This window comes from Marmota monax, unplaced genomic scaffold (genome assembly GCF_021218885.2).
Source record: "Marmota monax isolate L192 unplaced genomic scaffold, Marmota_monax_Labrador192_F-V1.1 WCK01_AAM20220418_F8-fsc00031, whole genome shotgun sequence".
NCBI lineage: Eukaryota > Metazoa > Chordata > Mammalia > Rodentia > Sciuridae > Marmota > Marmota monax.
In genome coordinates, this window is record NW_026695197.1 from 7765995 (window position 1) to 7788888 (window position 22894).

A 22894-nucleotide genomic window follows, 5' to 3' on the forward strand; every position below is an offset into this window, starting at 1 on the left:
CCCTTCCTCCCCCTTCCTCCCCCTTCCCCTTCCTCCCCCTTCCCCCCTTCCTCCCCCTTCCTCCCCCTTCCTCCCCTTCCCCCTTCCCCCTTCCCCCTTCCTCCCCTTCTCCCCTTCCCCCTTCCTCCCCCTTCCCCCTTCCTCCCCTTCCTCCCCTCCTCCTTCCTCCCCCTCTCCCTCCCCCCCTCCCCCCCCTCCCCCCCCCCTCCTCTTTGTGTGCTCTTTCTGCAGGTTGTGCTCATCACCCTTGGAGTTTGCTGGTGAGAGGCTATCCCTTGACTCAGGGTTGAGAAGAATGAAAAAGAGTAATGGTTTGGCAGCATAGGCACTTCTAACTTACTTTTTTTTACAATGGAAATAGTAAGACTAAGTTGCCCTGAGAAGACCCAAAATGAGTGATTCACCTGCTCCCTCCTGTGCTTGGTTCCATGTGGCTAGATTGGTTGATGATAAGATTGGGGTTTCTGTCCTCTCTGTACCTGGAGGTTTCATTTTTACCTGAACTATGTAGTTACCTCTTAAAATACTGTAATGACTAGCCGATGGATAAATGTTTGCCTAGTTTTTGTCCAGTGTGGACATAAGAGGAAAGTAATATACAATCATCCCTCCATATCCAAGGGAAAATATTCAAAAACTTTTGTCTGTACTGAGCATGTACAGACTTTCTTGTCATTGTTCTCTGAACAATAGTTTAACAACTATGTATGTACATAGCATTTATGTTGTATTAGGTAATATAAGTAACCTAGAGATAAAAGTATATGGGATGATGTGTACAGGTTATATGCAGATACTGTGCTACTTTATATAGCAGACCTGAGCCTGAGGATTATGGTGTCCTTGAATGGTTTTGTCACCAATCTCCCATGGATACTGAGGAACAAGTATATTAAGAAGTTTACCAAATTGATTCTACAATGAGACACAGGAGCCTGTACCTTTGGGTTTTTGGAAAAGAAAATGTGAGCAGGAGCTTATTTTAAAAGGTGACCAAAAAATATTCAAATTAGGACTAAAACACATCACTTTGGAGAGGTGTATCCATTTTGTGTATGGTCTCAATTCAGACATAACCGATTTCACTTCTGTTTCTAATCATTGATTTTCATAAAAAACAGCTGTAAATAGCCACTTCCGAATTCTGGCTCATGAGAAGTTTTTCATTAAACACAATAGACTGAAACCAAAATGAAATAGACTTCACAAGACAGCAGAAAACAAAGGAAATGGGTTTTAGTTTCCATTGGAAAACTAACACCAGACCCTAGTTATAAGGCATGGCTGTGACCATCCAAGTCACCCCCAAACAGTCACAAGCCAGAGCCAAAGCTGGAGTGACCATTTAATGAGCATGAAAAGGGCAAAAAGATGTGCTTTTTGGTTTCCTTTCAAAATAGTTTCTGAAACAGGATCCCCCTTTCTCAGCAGGAAATATATACAGCTTTGTAGTAAGATGACTTTGGTTGTGTTTTGTGGAGAACGGCAGAAATCTTGTGCTAAACTGCATGTTGTATTTCTGCTGGTCTGAAATGTGGCGAATCACATAGGAGATTAAATGAACCCCTGGAAAGATGTCAGGGTGAAAAGCTCCTGCAAAGCTTATGGGTTTGACATGAGGATCCCCAAGAGGTGGCCTCCCAGCTCTTGCGCCTCATCAGGGACAAGTTATCAGCAGACCGAGAAAGGAAAGGAATAGAACAGGAGACCAGAAAGACGAGGACTTAGTTTCCCTTTGGGGGCCTGATGGTATCTTGCTTTCTTGGGCTCACTAGGTTTTCATGGGGGTGGGGGGGGCTCCTGGATGAATTTGGAGATTAGTTTAACTTCATTTACCCCTAAATTTCAGAATACATCAGAAACTACTAACGGTGACTTTTAAAGCAAATTTGGGGGTAGTGATTTGATTGATTGGAGGATAAGCCCGGCCTGGGCTGTTTATAAAGCACCTCAGGGACTTTTGAGTACAACCAAGGTTGTGACTTGATGATTTAAAGTGACAAATGAGGCACCAAAAGGGCATTGCCTCCCTATCACCACCTCCCACAGTGAGGCTCCTCATCTATTTTCCTGAGATGAAAACCTCCCTATACTATATTCAAGGTCAGGGCATAAGGGAATATATTATTTTACTTAACATCAACCTCAGACAACCTGAATTCTACCTGGAAATTCGAGAGACAACTTCTATGCCTGTTGTGCCAGCACAGGTCCTCATGTATGTTTCCTGGTTAGGGTAATAGATGCATGACCACAGAATGTCTGTTTAATCACTGGCCTTTGCTACCAGAGACCCAAAGGGCAAATACTGGACGTTAGTATTTTTTTCCCTTAACAGGAAGGCAAGCCTATTCTGGTGAAAATTTTATGCCTAAGTAAAGGCTTTTCAGTTTTTTTTTTTTTTTTTTTGAGACTGTTATTTATTATTTTTGTGCCTTACACTTTTGCTGTGTATCTCACCATCTCCCTTATTGCAAGGAAAATTCCATAGCTGTCTCATCCTGGAGACATCTATATTATTGCATCCTTGTAACTGCCCCTTTCTCAATGGACAGTTTGGAAAAGGTCCTGTGACATCACTCTTTGGCCAGTGGTCAGGGAGCGAGGAGGAATGATTCACCATTTCTAGAGCTTTGGAGCCAGACCAGACCTGGGGTCTCCAACAGAGATGTTGAGAAGTGTGCTCAGAGCTGGGTTGCCTTTCATGGAAGCGTTCTAGGACTTTGCAGTATTCTCCAAGACTCAGGGTTCTCTAAATAAACCATGTCCTTAGCCTCGTTTCTATTTTCAAGCTCAGGACCTCCTGGGATGACATGTTCTATGTGTTGAATGTTTTCTTTTTAAATACTATACCTTCGATTCCTAGTGAAATTACCACTTAAAAATTCAAAGGGGGTGATTAATTGTGTTGGTATTTCCAGGAACTTGAGGCTTAATGGTTACTGTGTACTATTTAAATTTGCCTCTCCACCTTTTTAAAATCTGCGGCCTGAATCCTCATGCTTCTCTTTCCCCAAACTTGCATAACTCCTGAGGGAAAGTTAAGGTCTTTTCTTCTCTCTAGGATGCTGATCCAAATCAAGTTGTGGTCATTCTTGTGTGGTGGTTGCCCTTCCCCCAACAACCACTGAGGATCAGGTTTGGGTCCTCATTTACAGGTTCTAAAAATATTCATTCTTGGAGGCAATAACTTGTTTTATCCAGAAATCTGACTTCCATATCTCCTTTCTGTGAGGCATTTTTTCATCCTGTGTGTATCAAGCATTAGTGTTAAGCCAGCCAGCCCTCTGGGCGGGGTCTTGACTCTGTGTGTGGCTTATTTCAGAGGAACCCCTGTAACTGGCTTACTATTTTAGCAAATATTCCTATCACCCAATGTGACTTTTGGCCTCTAGGAGAGGCTGAACTTGCAAGGTCCTGTTCTTGGGGCTGCTGGTTCTAGAGAGGGGATCTCTACACAAGTAGCTCACTGCCAGGTAAATCTGAGGCTGCAGAAATAGCCACAGGCCTTCCTTCTGTTAAGTCTTGGCATTTAGCAATTACCTCTTAGGTTGGCTCCCTCCTCTGTATGACAGAAGTCCTGTGAGTCTCTTAGCCTCAGGTGCTTCCCAACTGAAGTCTCATTCTGAAGGGACTCACCCCTGTCTTCCTGAAAACTGTACCCTGACACCCCCTACCCCCACCCACAGGCAGCTTGAGAGAAAGGAGCCAAGTTGCCTCCATAACCTCCTTCCTGTCCCTTCTAAGAGTTTTCTGCTCCTCTGGGCACAGAGGGTAATTCTCTGTCTCCCTGCCCCCTCTCCCTACAGTGTTCTTCGCCAAGTCAAAAACAAAAACAAAATCCCTACATGGCCTCCAAGCCCCAAGCATTTCTCCCAAGAATGTTCTGCTCTGGAATAGAAGGGGCTACTGGGGCGTGCTGGAGGCTCCCTGGTGGGTTGCAGCTTTGTGGGAGGAGCGCTGCTTAACTGGGTTTTCTGGTACTAAATCAGAGCCGGACTTTTTTCCAGCATACCTCTTCCCTCCTTAAAGCAGTAAGGAGTTCTTCTCTCTTGAGTTCTTCTGGACATATTTGGGAAAGTAACATGTTCAGAGATAGCCCCTCAGTGGTGTTCCCCACACTGCTTCCATGGACCCTTTTGCTGATCCACCCTGGAGATAATTGTTCCTGTTTGAGTATCCACCCATCCCCACTGATGCCTCCTTCCAACGACCTTTTCTCCCTGTTCTTGGAACTTAAAGAAGGCGGCAGAGGTTTGGTGGTTGACTTTTCATGAAAGAATTGTCTGAAATGTCTTCAGGTTGCAGTTGGTAGGGATGGAGAGGTACCCCAGGCAGCAAGAGGGTGCTCTGAGGAATGGTACACCCCAGCCATTCCGGCCCTTGGCTATTCCCACACCAGCCTGTGTTCCTGCTTTCCCCTGGCCTTTTGCCTACCCGAAGAGGAAGATGTCAGTGGGTCTACTCTGTTAGTGTTCACTCGCTATATTATTCTGTTAGACTTTTTTGGTCCCATATTAGGAATCCTTCTCATGGTAGATTCTGGGTCACTAATCTTAGTGTCTTTGTTGAAATCCCCTGGGCCATTATATGAGTTCTTCTACCCTGTCATTCTGTTCTCTTCTATCATTCCAGCTATTCAAGGGTCTGTGCTACACATTTTGTCAGTTTTGCAGTAAGCTTTGATGGCGGAGTAGATATTACATGTAACTCTCCTTTTTAAGAATATTTTTGACTTTTTAAAATATTAAACTTACAATTTTTGTAATTCCAAAAACAAATCTTCTGGAATTTGAATAGAATTATTTTAAATATATTAGATCAGAGAGACCTAATTATACTTACAAAATTGACTTTCCTATCTAGGAACATGATGTTTCTCATTTATCCTATTCGTCTTTTATTACTTTCAAGAAAATTTCATCACTTTCTTGCTGTAGCCTTTACCCTGTAATGATATTTCAAGAAGTTTGGAGTTTCGTTTCCTTGTTTGGGTCTTGTTTTGGGATGTGTATCTATCAAACGTAAAATGACTTTTCTGCCTAGAAACCTTGCCACTTCGTTCCAACCCGTTACCTCTTCCTCATCACATTTCACCACCACCTCCTAGATGCCTTCAGAGAGGGGTATTTGTGTGTCTTCACTAGGACCACTCTGCCTTCTCTGACTCCTGCTTTATATCCCCTTTCTTTGACCAATTTCCTAATTTTCCAATTGTATGTAAACTATGGACAATCGCCACTTTCTGACCAAAGAAATATACAATAAGGAAAAGGGTATCTGAGAAAGACTTGGTAAATGTAGAATGGAGGGTTGGGGAGAGAAGAGTCTGGAAGTGGGCATGATGGACTGGTGTGAAACTGAGTGCTGGGAGTCAGGCTCAGGTGGAGGTGGCAGGTATGGAGGAGGAGGAATAGGCATGGCAGGTTTTATGGAAAAAGGGTGGGCAGTACTTCCACTGTTGTGGGACCATGTGGAGGATATAGTGAAGCTCATGATTGTAGATCTGGGGCTTGATCCCAAAGGACAATCAAAATGAATCAGAACTGATGACTGATCATCCTTGGACATGGTCATGGGCTCCAAAGCTTAGAGAGCTTTGGCTTGCTCTTGCAGATGTGACTCTGGTTCTTATGGGAGGGAAGGAGATGAGGAGACAGTCCCATCTGACCCGCTCCCTCATCTTGGGCAGAATTGACCAGAAGACGCACAGAAGACACACTTGGTGTTCAGCAACACCAAGTAGAGCTTTACTTTAATTATCAAGAGTGGCATTTAAAACGCCTCTTGCTACAATCCAGAAATTGAATAATTCAATTCCAGGTGTTCCTTCTTACCTTTCCTTCATGCCTGGTAGATGTGCTCTGTGGGGACAGCTCTCCCTGTTGTCTCAGCTTGTTCAGTAGTTAATAGTGAAGTGTGTGGACATGTCCATCTCTGTAAACTGAGTCCTACTGAGATTGGAACAAGATCATGTCAGCTTCAGAGCCACTATGGAGGTTTTGTGTTTGACATAAATGGACATCGGCTACCAGGAAAGAAGCTGAAACCTGAGTGGTGGTGCTTTTCCAAACTGTTTGTGGGCAGCTGTTCATGGTGGGGCTGTGTCTCCCCAGAGGGAAGCATCCTTTCCTCATTTGTACAGAGGCTCCAGCTGGCCTAGCTGGGCTTGCACATGTATCACTCCAGGATCCTTGAGTGTCAAGGACAATATGGATGAGAGGCTGAGGACTGACAGTTCCCAGATTATCCTTGCTGCATGACCATTACTTTGTTCCTTATGCTCATAAGACGTTCTAGGGACAAAGAAGAGAAAGGATAAAGGCCTAGCTTGTTGGATCTGTCCATTTTTAATTAGGAAATCAAAAAACCAGAACTAAGTCACAGGGCCAGATTCAGGTACAAAGAGGGTTTTTGTTTTGTTTTGTTTTTTAAATGGACGTATTGCCAGCTAAAGAAGAAATGAGAGTCCTGGTGGTGATCAGGCAGGAGAGAACAGATGCTGAGTAGGTGCTCTGCAGAGCCTGGAGAGGAGGCACCCCAGTGCTTTATCACAGGTTATAACATCTCCTCCTCACTGCCCATATTCTGCATTTTGCAAAAACTTTGTCATTCCTTCTTAGTGTTCCACATAAAACATACTATTTTAAATTAGATTTCAAGACTAAATTCAGAATTTTTGGTTTATTTGGCTAAATATATAAAAGACAAAGCCTGCCTTGCAGAAGGGGAAGCATCTATGCCACATGTCTCTGGGAGCCCCTGTTCAAAGCCAGTGACCACACCCGCAGGAATTGCCCCTCCTGGCCACCAGGCCCCCAAACAGCTGGGATGTCTTCAGTTGTTTTCTTCATGAAGAAATTTGAGTTTATTCCCAAATGCATATTTAAGGATCTAAAATAGAATGTGAGCAATTAAGTTTGGAGGGCCCAGGAGAACTTTAGTGGGGCTTCAATCTGGTTCTCCTTGGTGACTTCCATGTCTAGTGTTGCCTCAGGCCAGCTTGCCAGATGGCTCAGCTGCTCCCAGGCCTCATTTTCTGCTTCAAAGGAAAGGGTGAGAGTGAGAGTGGTTAGGAAGCACCGTAAGCCAGCGAGGGCTGGCTGTAGAGTGTAGTCAGAGTCCCTTGGCCGGCCCCTGAGGTCTTCAGGGATATGGCCCCATCAACCTCCAGCCTCATTCCTGGCAGGTCCCAACAACCTAGGCAAAGATACTGCCCATCTCCTTATCCTTTGGACCCAGGATAGATCCCAGGTGTTCTTTAGGGCGGAGCTCCAGTGAGTTGTAGCTGCCTCACAGTGGAGCCCCCTTGCAGTGAACACATTTTGTCTCTGTGCTGTGTGTCTTCCTTCAGGGGAACCTGCTTACTCATTTCCCGTTACTCAGGGCATGCATCAGAATGCTCATCCTCCCAGCTGTGTGCGCCTCAAAGGAAACATGGGCAAGAGCAGATGTGCTGGGCCAGGTCTCCTTTCACTTAACAACTCCCTTGTCACCTACAGTTCCTTAAAATTGAAGGGGAAAGTTTTGGGGGAGGAGGGAGTGTTGTGGTTTGTGGTCACAACTCTGGGTCATGAAACATGTTGGCTCAGCACCTCGCACACCTTCATTTGCTAGGGCTACCATAATAAAATGCCACAGACAAAACAAGCATTTATTGCTTATAGTTCTGGATGCTGGCAAGTCCAAAATCAAGGTGCTGGCCAAGTTGGTTCCTGCTGAAGGTTCTCTTCCTGGCTTTCAGATGGCTACCTTCTTGCCATTTGGTATAAGGAGAGAGCTACCTGTTTTTGTTTGTTTTCTTATAAGAATACTAATCCTATCAGGTGGACCCACCCTTGTGACTTCACCTAAACCTAATTACTTCCTAAGGCCCCACCTCCAAGTACCCTCACATGGGGAGTTAGGGCTTCAAGATAAATTTTGGGTGAGGGAGCATGCAGACATTCAGTCTGTATGCTAGCCCTGGGCTGCCTACAGGGATGAGAGGGGCCTAGGGCCTGCCTCCAAGGGGGACCCAGGCCAGCGGGGACACCATGCACAGGGTTCTATGAGGATGTCAGGATACTTCTAGTTCCCTGTTCTCTTCCCCAGCCTGAGCCTGCCTGTACCTCTTTCTTCTTCATCAGCACGTGGCTTGCCATCTCTCTCCTGTAGTGGGCCCTCTTCATCCACCCAGTGGGCAGCTGCACAAATGACTAAGTGTGGCAAGAAAGGCACAGGTGACCTGATAGAAAGGACACGGGACATTTGAAATGGGCAGGTGGACCCTGAGGCAATGCAGCCAGAGATCTTGGTGTGTGTGTGGGGGGGTTCCTGTCCTCTCAACCTGTGCACTCACTTCTCCATGCACACACCAACCAAGACACAAGTTGACACCTTACAGCCCACAGGAAAGGGACTCTGAAAGATTTTACTATTGTTTTCACTGCTTCTGTGAAAAAAACAAAAACAAAACCACAGGTTATAGCTGTCTCACAGTTGAAAAAAAAAATTTTTTTTTTCCTTGCAAAATATCACATTTTCTCCCAATTGAAGGAAAATCTATTTTATTTTGTAATGTGTCTGACTCACAAAGTTCCATTGCTGACCCAAGTTTGGCAGTGTCTCAGAGCCCAATCCTTGATATCTCCCTTCTGGACTGAGCAGTAGCCAGTCCTCGCCTGAGCTGCAATTGGGGCCATTTGTTTTCATTTCTGAGTAAGTGGTGAGTTTTCTTTTAATACTGAAACACAGAAAGGACCCATGGTGATGCATTAATCTTGGATTTTCCTTGTTTTATCACCAAGAAAACTGCTGCAGATGGAAAAAGGCAGGAGATCATCGTTCTAGATTCCAAGAGGAGCAATGCCATCAATATTGGTCTTACGGTCCTGCCCCCTCCAAGAACGATTAAGATAGCCATTTTGAATTTTGATGAATATGCCTTAAACAAAGAAGGAATTGAGGTAAGAGAAGCTGTCAAACATTGTTTCTGTTCTGAAATTTATCACATGCATAAAATGTACTTATTATTTCATCCAAAGTGACTTTCCTCATAGGCTGGCTTGCCGTTTTTTCTGTCCTCAAGAAGATTCTGAATAATAATTTTTTTCATATTTACTCCACAGAGAGGCAAGCCTCATTTGCCTATGAAGTTCAAAGACCCTCCTTCTGCAGTTCTTGTACTGACCTCCCTCTGATCACACACGCTCTGCCTATCTCAAAATGGAAATAGACTGTCAGAACCTCCTTAGGAGGCTGCTAGGTGGTTCTTTCATGTCATTTTACATCAAATATGTTTAGCAAACAATTTCAAAGATAAGGTTTTCAATATGTGATCACATCTGTGTAAAGGACTTCGTTTCTGTCTTCGCGCTTGTTGGGATATACAGAGAGATGTCTTGTTAAATAACTGGAAGAACTAAACCAGTTGAGGCTGTAGCCCTTGTTGATCTGAATGTCAAAAATGGAGAGAGATTAGGTGACATGTCTGTGGCTGGTAGGTGGCCCAGCTGAAGCCATGGTTCACCTGCTGTGCCAATGTTCATGTTCTTCCACCAGGCCATCATCTTCACCATGGTGCCAGTTTGTAGCAAGTGAAATCTCTTACTCTAATAATGAAATGACAGGTGGAGCTAATGGCCATCCCAGAGTCCCCTATAGGGGTGTTGTAGTCTTAGGAGCCACTTCATCAAAAGTGGGAGGTTCTAGGAACATTACTTTGTGACATTGAGTGACACCCAACCCATCCTCCCATTGACCAGGAGCTCTGGACTCCTTTAAAGCCTCTCCATGATTGGGTTCATTCATGCACAGTCTCATTTGAGCATGGAGGGAACCAGTGAAATCTGACCCCAAAGAGGGGGAGTCGGTTTTTGCCAAAAATGTGAGGAAGGGTTGGGTCACAGTGCCAAACTTGCCCACAGCCCTGGGTTGAGAGGCAGCGATGGGCACACAGTCTGGACCCTGTGGGCCCTGTGTGCCTTTGTGCTTTGAAAAGTAGAGGCTTTCAGAAGAAAACTTGCTAAGAGGCCTATGTGGGGTCCACTTGTGTCCTCCAGAATTCATGCTCTCCCAGAAGAGAGCATGAGTTTTGGAGGACACAACTGGCCTTCCTTGGAAATGGGTCTCAGGGATATAATCAAGTTAAGGTGAGATCAGACTGGATTAGGATGTGCCCTAAATCAGATGACTGGTGTCCTTACAAGAAAAGGGATGTTGTTGGGACATAGACACAAAGAAGAATGCCATCTGAAGAGAGAATGCACATGTGATGACGGGGGTAGAAATTAGAGCAGTGTGTTCATAAGCCAAGGAATACCAGGCAAACAACAGAACTGCAAAAGAGGCCAGGAGCAGCTCTGCTTCAGAGAGAGCATAGTACTGCTTAGTCCTTGATTTTTGGACGTCTAGCTTCTAGCACTGTGAGAATAAATTTAGTTGTGTCAAGCCACCTAGTTTGTGGTACACTGTTATGGAAGCCCTAGGAATGCATATGAGGCTCAAGCAACTGGAACAGGTACAAGAGGGAAAATGCATTTCCTTCCTGGCTGGACAGGAAGTTGTGCCCTAATCCCTGAAGTCAGGCAGAATATCCAGGTGGGCACAAGGCAGAGCAGGGTAGGGGGATAAAGGAATGAGTTAGATACAGCAGGCAGAGACAGAGATGTTCAGGCAGCAAGCAAGAATGGTCAGGCTCAGCCTCTGTGTGAGGCATCCTCACTCTGGGGTCCTCCAGACTGGTAAGGAAGAAGGCTGTGGCCTACCATTCTGTGAACTTGGATGAACCAAGTGTGAAGTGGTTTTGAGAAGCAAGTTATAGGCTCTCTCAGATCGTCCTGTTTACAAGGTCCTTTAGAGCTTGCAAATGCTTCAGTTCATACATGGAGAGGTTTCACATACAGCCAGAGCCAGCCCAATGAAAGGAAAAAAAAAATGACAATTTCTCCTTTTAAAGATCCTTCCCCTCCTCATCAGGAAAACTTGAAATTCCATCAGAATTTGAGTTTTGCCTTTGTTTTTTTCCTGAAATACAGCTCTCCCTGGGCTGGGAAAGTTTCAGATAATAAATTACTCTGATTTTAGAATGAACCAATTACTCTTTTTCCCTGTCTGAGCGATTGTAAGTTGAGCACCCTTTTGATCCATTAAGGAATGTAAGAGTAATAACGATGCTGATGGCTATAGGAATAAACACAGCACTAGTCTGGCTTTCATGGGTTTCTTACTGTGGACTGGGCACCCTATAGGTGTTTTATAGCACCTATAGGTACACACTGCTGTGCTTAACCTTAAAAATGAACCAAGTGAGTCCCAGCATCAGTCTGTGCCAAACTCACAGAAACAGGAGATTGTGCAGAATATGAGCCCTGAAGCCTGAGTTCAGGGTGCAGGGCTTGGAAGCATATGGCCCAGGAGTCCCTCTCAGGCCTGGGCTATGTGACCCTAGAATGGGAGGGAATCTGAAAAGGGGTGAGAAGCACACAGGAGCCAGCCCAGAGCCCCTCACAGCACTGCCAATGGCCTTTCACCCAGGAATAGCTGGTGGGCAGATAGTTTGAAGTGAGAGAAAACAGCTGCAGAAAATACCAGTAAATCCTCACTGAGGTTTTATTGTGTCATAAGTCCTCAGTAAACTCATTGAGTCACAGTAGCACTTGGAGTTACAACATTTTGATCAGTTTTCCTCTAAAGCAAGTTTCCGCACACAACACTATTGCCATTTGGAGTTGGACAGTCTTTGTTGTGGGGCTGTCCTGAGCCTTGAAGGATGTTTAGTAGCATCTGCCTACCTGAACCTTGACCCATAGCCCCAAATCACTCCAGACATTGTTTTACGTTTCCTGGGAGTAGAATCACCCAGGCTGAGAATCACTGATCTAAAGACTTCCTGTGTGAATCCAGGGACTGTGTATATCCCTCAGCAATTCCCAGCATGGCTGGGAAGACTCCAATGGAAAAAAGTACTCTTGAAAGTGTAGACTCCAGGCACTCTGACATCATCTTCTATCTCTGGCCATTGATCTCAAGGGACCAGGAAGGCATATAAGAAAGATCTAGATCCATGTGCTGGGCAGTACCCAGAGCTGATTTAGTAGGTTTGTTGTTCAAGAATTAAATTGAAACTGAGATGGCAGCTGTGAACTTACAGATCTTTGCTAATAAGATTTCCAGCTAATGCCCAAAGAGCCTTTCGCCAAACCGTCTGCTTCTTGAACACATGTACCGTGGCCTGGCACCGTGGCTTAATAGGGCCATTTGAAAGTTCTGTATACCTAAATGTAATTAGGATGTATTAAATGATATCCTGTGGCTTTGCTTAGCAACCAGTGGTATGTATCTGGGTTTATGATGCAAACCTAAGGGAGCAGTTAACTTCATTAAGGAAGTAGTATTTATGAAGAATATTAAATTTGAGAAAATCATTTTAGGGCCATCTCTAAGTAGCATAATGATATTTTCCAAAGTAAGATGTCATCAAATTATCACAAATGGAAGTATGAGGAGTCCTCCTTTTTATTTTTTTTCCCTTTTTTAATTTTTAGAGTTGGTCTACTTAGAGGGCAGCACATTTGAATGGTCCCAAATGAAGTCTGACTTGGCTCAGTTTGGTTGTGAGGCCTGACAATATCCTGGTAACAGACATTTCCTTCAGCCATTTAGGCAAAGCTACAGCATCTCTCTAAATAGTTGGTGTTATATGAGGCCTGTCTCTAGGTGGCCAACTGGGTGATGGACATACTCAATTGAGCCTGCCCGTGGAGAGTTATTGTTGGCTTAGTAGGACCAGGGAACCAGGATGCTCTGATCATTGGACACAGCTGTGCTGTTAATTTTGCACTTCCAATCTCCATTAACTATGGAGCTGGTGCTACGAAAGGACACACAGCCCTTAGGTGGGTTTTTAGCTCTGTCTTGGTTGGTCCAGCCTGGTCTCAGGCGAGTCATTTCAACTGTAAGTTTGATGAAATAATTTCTGCCTAATGTGCCTCAAAACGTAGTCACCACGAAGAATCCTGCTTCTGTATACAATTAAAATGCTAATTTAAAAAATAACAGGGAGACCAATTAGAGCAAGGAGACCCAGGGGAGGGAGGAAGAGGAGGGTAGAGAAAGGGAAGGAACTAGAGAATGAGATTGATTGAATTATGTGCATGTATGAATATGCTATAACAAATTCCACTGATATGTATGATTATAATGTACCAATTTTAAAAAGAATGAAAGGTGATACTATCAAGATGCTTTAAGGTTTTCCCCCCTAAGTTGCTATATGAAAATAAGTACATGGAAAGAACATTTTCTCATGAGAATATGAAAATTGTATATAAACCAAGCTCAGCCCTAAATTTTCTGCTGTTATCACCCAAATCCTCATTGTAGATTCTTACTCAAAATTCTAGCCAGGGTTCTGTTCACAATCACAAAGCAAAATAATGACTCATTATGGTCTTACTCCAGGAGAATTAAATGGTCAAACCCAGTACTATGTGGGTTCATAAAAATGGATATTTTTGCACTGCTTTCTCTGAAATATACTTGCTTTTGTATTTGAAAGTCATATCTTGAGAAGCATTAAAGGGATATTGTCAGGAAGATAGCTGAAAATACTGTTATCACATTCAGGTTTTGGTTTTGTTTGATGTTTGTTTACCTGCAATACCAAATGGTAATTGTAAAATCATCAATAAACCCATTGATGTGGTAGAAAAGCAAGTAAAAATGTTAACCTTTTCTTGTTAACCTTTGCTAATGGAAAAAGGGCCATTGGGCTCACAGGAGGTGGCTTTGACTTGCCAATTCCACTGTCTTATGGCTACTCCTATTGTCAGTGATGTGTAACAAAATAAAGCAAAGCAAAGCAAAATGACAGATGGCAACCTCATAAGTCTTCAACAGTGAACAAATGGTTTGAATTAGAGGAGTGAAAAACAAAAGTAAAAATGTTTGACTTTCTCAAAGGAACAAAGCAACCAAATTGTTGCAGGAAAAGGCCTTCTGAAGGTTATAAAAGGTGTTGGCAATTTTTTGTTTTGGAATGCTTGTCATGCCTAAAACAATTTAAGCATTAAGGAAATTAAAATACAAACTTTAGTTTTTATTTTGAAAACTAATTTGGTTCAAATCATGGATTAAGAGGCGATATCTACTGGAATTGTTTATTTTTTAATGCCATCTGTGTGGACGGTGGGCCATGAGCCAGGCAGTGAGCGAGCAAGAAGCCCTGTAACTAAGTAGTTCTCCTGATGCTCAAATTCCACCCACATAGCCTCAGTATTTGGAGTCATAATGAAGAGCAAGTTGGAAGGGACATATCCGAGGGCCCACCACTTGTCGCCTTCTGTAGCCTCACTCTGTGGCTCAGAGTACACGTCTTCGAAGTAGTTTTACATCACTAGCTTTTGATAGGGACACCCAGCGTGTTAACAGTCTCATCAAACTCAAACTGCTTCTATCGTACCCAGATAAATCCTGAGGCACAATAATATAAACACCCATGTATTTGGGGACTGGTTCCATTTTATTTTGTTATTAAGTTTTTCATTTTGGGGGGCTAATATAGAATAAAATTGACCTTTTTTTTTGGATGGACAGTTCTAGGAGTTTTAAATCATGTGTAAATTCATGCAGTGACCACTGCAAGCAGGATTTAAAGCAATCCCAACTCCCCATACAGCTCTTCTCTGATTGTATATTTACTCCCACCTTCAGCCCCTGGGAACAAGCGGTGCAAATACATCACTGTGGTTTTGTCTTTTGGAAATTGTCATGTAAATGGAATCATATCGTGTATAACCTTTGAGTTTGGCTTCTCTCACTGAGCATGATGTCTTTGAGTCATCCACATCATTGTATGTACATAGCCCCCTCCATCCCCCAATTGAACCCAGGGGTGCTGACCAATGAACTACATCCCCAACCCTATATATGTATGTGTGTGTCCGTCTAGGACAGGGTCTGGCTAAATTTGCTGAGGCTGCCCTTGAACTTGTGATCCTCGTGCCTCCCCTTCCTGAGTAGTTGGGATTTTAGGAGTGTGCTGCTTGTTCCTGGCTATAGTTTATTCCTTTTATGGTCCAGTACTATTCTATTGTAGGGATGTCCCATAATTTGTTCATTTACTGAAGAATATCTAACTTGAGCCCGGTTGTGTCAGTTATGAATAAAGTTAACACAAATGTTCACGTACAAGTTTTTGTGTGAACTTAAGTCTTTGTTCTAGAGCAAATACCCAGGAATATAATTGCAGGGTTATAAGGTAACCTCTGTGTTTAACTTCTTGATAAACTACAGTTTTTTCCACTCTATTAATAGTGTCTTTGACAGCAAAAATTTTTAATTTGGATGGATGAAGTTCAGTTCATCAGTCTGTTCATTTTGGTATCATGTCTAAGAATTTTTCCCTCACATGGGTCACAAATACTCTCCATTTTTCCTTTTTCTAAAAGATTATGCTATAACGTTTTACTTTTAGATCCTTACAATTTTCTATGTAATCATGTCATCTGCAAATAGAAATGACTTTACCTTTATGACACTGTGATTATCTGTGTACAATATTAAATAGTAATGGTAAGAGTAGATGGAAATTTTTATTTTTTAAAAAAATATAATCAATATGAAATTTGAACTAAGAAGAATCATAATCATTCTGGTGTCTTTTTGCCTTCACCTTTCTCAACTGATTTTTTTTTCAGAAAATAAAAATAAACAAGTACATTGTTTTTTATTAATAGATAGGTTTATAAATACCATTTTCATTTTTCTTCAGATTTGAGTTTGATATTGAAGTATTATCACTTCTAAGTTTTTAAACAGTTAAATATTTAATGTCACATGAACCAAAAGTCAATCTGAGTTCTTTGATTCATTTTTTTAGTTCTTAAGTTAATCCATGAAAAGTGATAGAGCATGTATTATTGACCTGTTTCGCTATATTTCCTAGGGAAGACTGAGTTGTTCTCCAATTTTCTTTTTCAATTCTTTTACTTTCATCCCCCTTTTTATTCCTAGAATGTCCTCCTTGTGCAAGATCCAGAAAATTTGGGGCAATTTGCTTAGAGTATGTTTGGTTATGATAATATAACACCCATATGTGACTGAGACACATATACCAGACTCTTTCTACTACCTGGTTGGAAAATTATAAAATTGAATTTGAAAACATCAAAGGGGTGTGGTAGGATCCATTACTGCGAATATTTTCTATCATCCCATTTTTTCCAGAAAATTCTAACCATGATTCCAACTGAAGAGGAGAAGCAGAAAATCCAGGAAGCTCAGCTGGCCAATCCTGAAATGCCCTTGGGCAGTGCCGAGCAGTTCCTCCTCACGCTGTCCTCCATCAGTGAGCTTTCTGCTCGGCTCCACCTCTGGGCGTTCAAAATGGATTATGAAACCACAGAAAAGGTAAGCATTCCATTAAGAGAGGCAGCCAAAACCACATAGGATGGCCCATGTTTTTTTAGTCATGAATATTAAGGTAGCGAAATCTCATTCTTGACGCAGGATTTTCAGGGTGAGTTGAAGATGACATTGTTGTATTATCACTAGCTCTGATGTTACTTGTGTCCATGCTGACTGATCATGAAGGGTTATTCTAAAGTATCTGGCACCAGCCTCAGACACTTGCTTATGAGTTTGTGGTGAGTGATTAAAAATAATTAAAATTTTTTTTTAGATTCTGTATCTTCATTGTAGAAAACTTAGAAAATACAGAAAAATATAGTATATTTCCCGTCATCTATCACCTCATCATTATCACCCAGACTGCCATTGACCATGACAGCAGGTCTCTGGGGGGAATATTCTCAAAGGAAGGTTACAGATTAAGCAGATTACAAGAAGTTGAGAAGAGACTAGAAGGAAAGAGACCTCAACGGGGAGAAGCAAAGGGAGAGACTCCTCCTGAGTAGGGCATGGAAGGCACAGGAATCTCCCTTGGCCTATGTCAGTAGGAGTGTTTTTGCAGGCTGAATGGCAGCCAGTGGAGAGGGGTGGGGGGGAGAGATGGACACCAATTACAGGGAAGCTTAGCTGAGAAAAACCATCTAGAGAAGGAGTCTGAAGCCCAGGTGTAGAGGCTCTGGGTCTTTCTCTTCTGGAAGAGGAGGTGGCATAGTCTTATGCTGAGGGCCAGATGGATGGCAGTGGGTCTAGGCTACTTCAGAAGGGTGCTACAGGTTGAGCATTTCTAATCGGAAATCCCAATGCTCCAAAATCGTAAGCCCTTTGAGTGCCAACGCAATGATGCAAATGGAAAATTCCACACCTGATCCCATGTGATGGGTTGCAGTCCAACCACATCAGGTGCACTAAAAACAGTTTATAAATTACCTTCAGGCTATATGTGAGAGGTATATATGAAACATAAATGAATTTCATATTTAAACTTGGGATCCTATCCCTAATACATATCATTGTATTTATGCAGATACTCCAAAGTCCAAAAAATTATGAAATCCAATAGTGAGCAACCAAGGCTAAGTATGCCTAGAGGGGAATGGAGGAGATAGGTGGTCCAGGAACAGTGGGGCCACAGTCTCTACAGTCATCTGCTTACAAGGAGAAAAGGCAAAGAGCAGGACTATGCTTTCAATGCTGAAGCCTCACAAGGAAGATTCCTTGGGAATCAGCCGTGGTCAGAGGAGAGTGAGAGGATGGGATGACCTAAGGGTCCTGCTTGGGCTTAAACTTGGGTAGAGACAGGGAAGACACGGCATGTGTGACCCAGCATGAATTCCATTTGGTCTCCACTGTGGAATTGATGGGGAATAGGTTCTCCCTGCTGCTGTTCAGCACTTTGTCATACCTAGGAGCAAATGTCCCACGGGGGAGACTGCCCCATGCTAGAGAGAACCCTGCTTATTGTTCCTTACACCAAATGAAAAAAAGTAGCCAAATTGTCCATCCTTTTTCACTTTCTGTTTTGTTTTTTTAAAAAAACTGAAAGGAAGTGGCAGAACCACTTTTGGACCTGAAGGAAGGAATAGACCAGTTGGAGAACAATAAAACCTTGGGCTTTATCCTGTCTACTCTCCTCGCTATTGGGAACTTTCTAAATGGAACTAATGTAAGTTGTCCCTGTGCCTTATCCTCCTGCCTCTCGTGTCACAAAATCCCTGCCCACCGTTTGTTGATGAAGGTTGTACCTCTGGTCCCCTAAAGCACAGTAGAATAAACAACTTGTGTAACTTTTTTTTTGAGAGAGATAATTTTTAATATTTATTTTTTAGTTTTTTGCGGACACATCTTTATTTTTTATGTGGTGCAGAGAATCAAGCCCAGCACCCCACGCATGCCAGGCAAGCACATTACCGCTTGAGCTACATCCCCAGCTCAACTTGTGTAACTTTTTTGATGAAATCTAGACGTGGTTTTTGTCTTCAAAATATTAGAGACCATTTACTTGAACTTGAACCCTGCCACAAGAAAGCTTAAAAAAGTAAGCGCACTATTCCTTACAGAGTGTGGCTACTCTCAAAATTGACTTGGAAAATTTTCATGTACCCTGTTCTTTTTTCTCTTGACCTTCGCTCTCAACTATTCTGATTTTTATGATTAACTTGTCATTTTTTATTTTTTAATTGGTGCATTATAATTCACATAATGCTGGGGAGTTATTATGCCATATTTACACATGAACATTAACATAATTTGATTAAACTCATTTCCCAGTAACTTCTTTCCCTTCTCCCCTCCTGCCTCCCTTCTCCAATCCACTTGCTCTACTCAACTGATCATATTGTGTAGACGTCACTGTGGCATATTGGTATGTGGACATGGCATAATTTGGTAGATTGCATTTGGCTCTGGCCAGGAAGTAGGCATGCAGCCGGAGGGGAGAAAGAAGTTATACTTATGCAGGTGTCCGAGGCGGAGTCCCATAGCACCCTGATTGAGGGCTGAGTCCTGGGGACCTGTCTCTGGGCTGTGGTAGCAAAGGGCTGGAGGTCCAGGTCATTTCTGCTGTGTCTGGTCCACGTGTGATCAGCAAAGGATGGAGTGCATGGCCTGAGAAGCCCGAGTCACACAGAAACTAAATATTGGCTACTGCAGCTGCGCATTGATTCTAACCATCTGTGCTATTCTAAGAGCCTACATAAAACTTGTTTTTCTCATCTTTAATGTCACAAAACAGGCCAAAGCGTTTGAGTTAAGCTACCTCGAGAAGGTTCCAGAAGTGAAAGACACAGTGCACAAGCAGTCGCTTCTCCACCACGTGTGCACCATGGTGGTGGAAAACTTCCCAGACAGTTCCGATCTGTATTCAGAGATTGGGGCCATCACCAGGTCAGCCAAGGTACGTCAGTGAACACGGAGGAGCTGGCCTCACCTTGGCCTCCGCTTGTTGGATTCTCAAACCCTCTTCTTAGACACACACATGCTCTAATAAATATGACCCACAGCGCCGCCTGCATTCCCTGCTCTAGAGTCCGTGGATAGGATTCATTTCATGCCTTTTTCTAATGAACTTTTAAGATCTTTTTCCTATCTCTGGTTCTCAGATTCTTTCCTACTGAGGTATGTGAGGCTAGTCTGCCATCCCAGTCCTCACTCCTTGGGAGTGTTACTCACCAGGCTGGATTCTCCAGAACATTCCAACTGCACAGCCTGTTTTAGGTGGGCCAACAGGTCAAAAGAATGCCATCTGGCTCTTGAGATGTCCATACAATGTCACTGTGAGGTGTGGAGCTGCAGGGCATGCCTGGCCTGGCTCTGCTGCCCACAGATTGGCCATCCGTACAGTCTTACAGGGAACGTTTTTATAGGGCTGTAAACAGTATATAGCATTGGCCCCTCGGCTGCAAGCTCTTAAAGTGAGTGCAGAGTTAATCTCTTCATGAGCATATGGTTTATTAGAAAAGAGACAGTCACAATATGTGGACCCCAGCTGCCTCCAGTGGAGGAGTATCGCTGAGACTGAACAATGCCCAGAGGAATCTCAGACACACCAGAATTGGGAACGAGGAGAATGTGGGAGCACCCTTGAAGAGGGCACAGGAGCCAGGCCTGTGTGCAGGCACCTCCTGGGAACACAGCAGCTACAAGTGCTGGGACACACCAGAGCCCAGGGTAGGAAGAGGGGACAGAACAGAGGACTGAGTGGGCGAGGAACAGAAGGAGAGCTGCGACGGTCCTGTTCCAGGAGCTTGCTCACTCCCTGCATTCTCCCACAGGACTGACTGGTGGGGACCTGGTGGCTGGGGGCCCTCCTCCACCTCTCAGGAGTCACAGGCTGGTAGCCACAGGCACACCAATCAGGGGCCCTTCAGCTGGCCTCATGGTGTACCTACTACCTTGAGGCAAAAAGAGGCATGGAGAGCTGACAGGGCTTCACAGAACAGAGTCCCTTATTTAACAGGCACTGTTCTGCCATCTTTGCAATTATGACCTCAATTTCCTGACTAAGGAAGAAAACCCCTCTAAGAGTCTACGCAGAGGGTCCTCCAGTGGCTGCTCCAACACTCTGTGAGCACCTTCTCAGAAGACGGGTTTTTTAAGAATTTGAGGCATCTGCCTGTCTAGATCCCCTCCATCTGGGTCCCGGTTCCAGAGAGACCAGAGCAAATTGTTTCCCTCTTTTCGTGCCCTGTGGTTTTGCCCAGGGCTTCACCAGCTAGAATTTGCTTGGAACAAAAGTGGCCCTGGCCTAGGAATCCCAATACTAGAACAACCCCAGTGACTGTCCTGGGCCCCTTCAGTATCAGGCCTTTCCCAGAAGCCTATTGGATGTTTAGTTGTCAGCTAACTAATAGCTGCATAACTAGCCTTAAGATTGGCCACAAAGCCAACACTTCAAATAGCTTCTACCCCCTGACTTCAGCAACCACTAAATGACTCTTGATCCAGATGCTTGTGATTTGCCATAGGAGGCCAAGAGGGCATCAACCACCTCTTCTTAGACTTCATTCCCAGAGCCTTTTTGGCTGTAGAGAATCAAGAAATTCAGACCATGCAAAGTCCTGCCTGGGAGGGGGGCGACTTCCTCCTGCTGAGACAAGATCTTCTCACAGAATCTGCCTTTGTTGTCTTTAGCCCCTCCCATGTCCTTCTGAGGGTGAGGCTTTTACTCTGAGATCACATGAGCGAGTCCTTACTGGGCATCCTCCAGGACCTGCTTGTATAACCACTGTCATTGGTACCTGAGCAGAGGCTGCTTGCTCTGTGTGTCATTTTCTCCTTCTGGATTTTTAGACCACATTTATCACTCACTGTTCACCTCACGCCCCTTCTTTCAGCCCACCCATTTCTTTATCCCCTCCATCCCTCTGAATTACTCCCCCCAACCTTGGGTACTCAGGGGCACTCAACCCCTGAGCCACATCCCCAGCCACACACCCCCCCTTTTTTTTTTTTTTTTTTTGAGACAGAGTCTTGCTAAGTTGCTTAGGGCCTCACTAAGTTGCTGTGGCTGGCCTCGAACTTGCAATCTTCCTGTCTCAGCCTGTCCAGTTGCTGGCATTACAGGCATATGCCACCATGTCTGGTCTCTCATTTTTCCATCTCACATCTCCCTCTATTAAATGTAGCCCTCAAGTGTGTTGTTTTAATATTTATTTTTTAGTTGTAGTTGGACACAATACCTTAATTTTTACATGGCGCTGAGGATCGAACTCAGGACCTCGCATGCTCTAGGCGAGTGCTATACCACTGAGCCACGACTCCTGCCCCTCAAGTGTGTGTTTTTTTTTTTTAATTACTAAATAACCCTCTGATTCTCATAATTTTTGCTCTAGAGATTCTGTAAAAGCATTACTTTAGAAAGTCTCATTTTGGGCCACTTCAGTCAATGCAAACTGTTGGCACTTCCCTGAGTACACAGCAGGAGCTCTGCCACATCTCTTCTTTGTGTAGGTGGTTTGCATTTGTTGTTGACATCTCTGGTGGGTGCTGTACCCCTTCAGCTCTTGGTGATCACCTGTCTATACCATGAGGCTCCTTGAGAACAATGATTTGGTTTCATTTAGCATTTGTCTTCGTCATCTTAGTGCCTGGTTAGGGGGGCCACTGTGTACCTGTTGCTCCATGAATGTTTGTTGAATGTATGAATGGGGGATGAGTAAAATAGTTTGTCACACAAACTATGAAGGAGATCATGGCAAAGAAAAGCTGGCTGCCCAAAAGCTGGCCCCAGAACTGCAGAGCCATCCACATGAGACCCGGGTACATTCCTCAGCCTTCAGTGAAATATCATCCCTGAAAAAACGAGTGTGCTCTGAAATTTTATGAGACATCTACTCAGTTCATCTTGTACTAGGTTCTTTGATCTCATGTTTTAACTTACAGTTCCCAAAGACTTTTGTAACATTTCTTTCCAAATTAGGCAAGCAAAAGGTAACTCCTGTGTTGGGTTCATTTGGAGAACAGTTTTTATCGCTAATTTGATTTTGAGATAATGACAAATACACATGTGAATAATTTTTAGGTCATAAATATGTTTGTGTTTCAAGATGTAAATTGGGTTTTGATGTCTTGTTTTTTCCCAGAGGCACCGTGGTCTCCTGGTTGGGGTTGGTGTCCGGTTGTTCAGTGCATTTGCAGTGTTCTCGCTCTGATTTTCAGGTTGACTTTGATCAACTTCAGGATAATTTATGTCAGATGGAGAGAAGATGCAAAGCTTCATGGGATCACCTCAAGGCAATTGCAAAACACGAAATGAAACCAGTTTTAAAACAGCGAATGTCAGAGTTCCTAAAAGACTGTGCAGAGCGAATTATAATTTTAAAGATTGTCCACAGAAGGATAATTAACAGGTAGGTGTATTGAGGAACTTACAAAAAAAGAAATCACTACACTACCATGTTAAAAATATTCTGCCAACCAGGATCTGAAGGTTAGACTTATAAAAATGTTACTGTACATTCTTGGTACACAGTACATCACAAAGTGTACCTATGATAAACAGCTT

At 43.5% G+C, this 22894-nt stretch overlaps 1 protein-coding gene across 12 annotated transcripts in view; it reads left to right on the plus strand.

The window, feature by feature from the left end:
• The window catches only part of Fhod3 (formin homology 2 domain containing 3), a 461034-nt gene that overhangs the window by 401292 nt on the left and 36848 nt on the right, over positions 1-22894 (plus strand). For all 12 annotated transcript variants that reach the window (XM_046428243.2, XM_046428244.2, XM_046428246.2 and 9 more), the window contains 5 exons: positions 8790-8948; positions 16210-16392; positions 17936-18055; positions 19124-19285; positions 22549-22739. In XM_046428243.2, coding sequence (XP_046284199.1) covers positions 8790-8948; positions 16210-16392; positions 17936-18055; positions 19124-19285; positions 22549-22739 — 815 coding nt within the window. The remainder of the gene's footprint in view (positions 1-8789; positions 8949-16209; positions 16393-17935; positions 18056-19123; positions 19286-22548; positions 22740-22894) is intronic.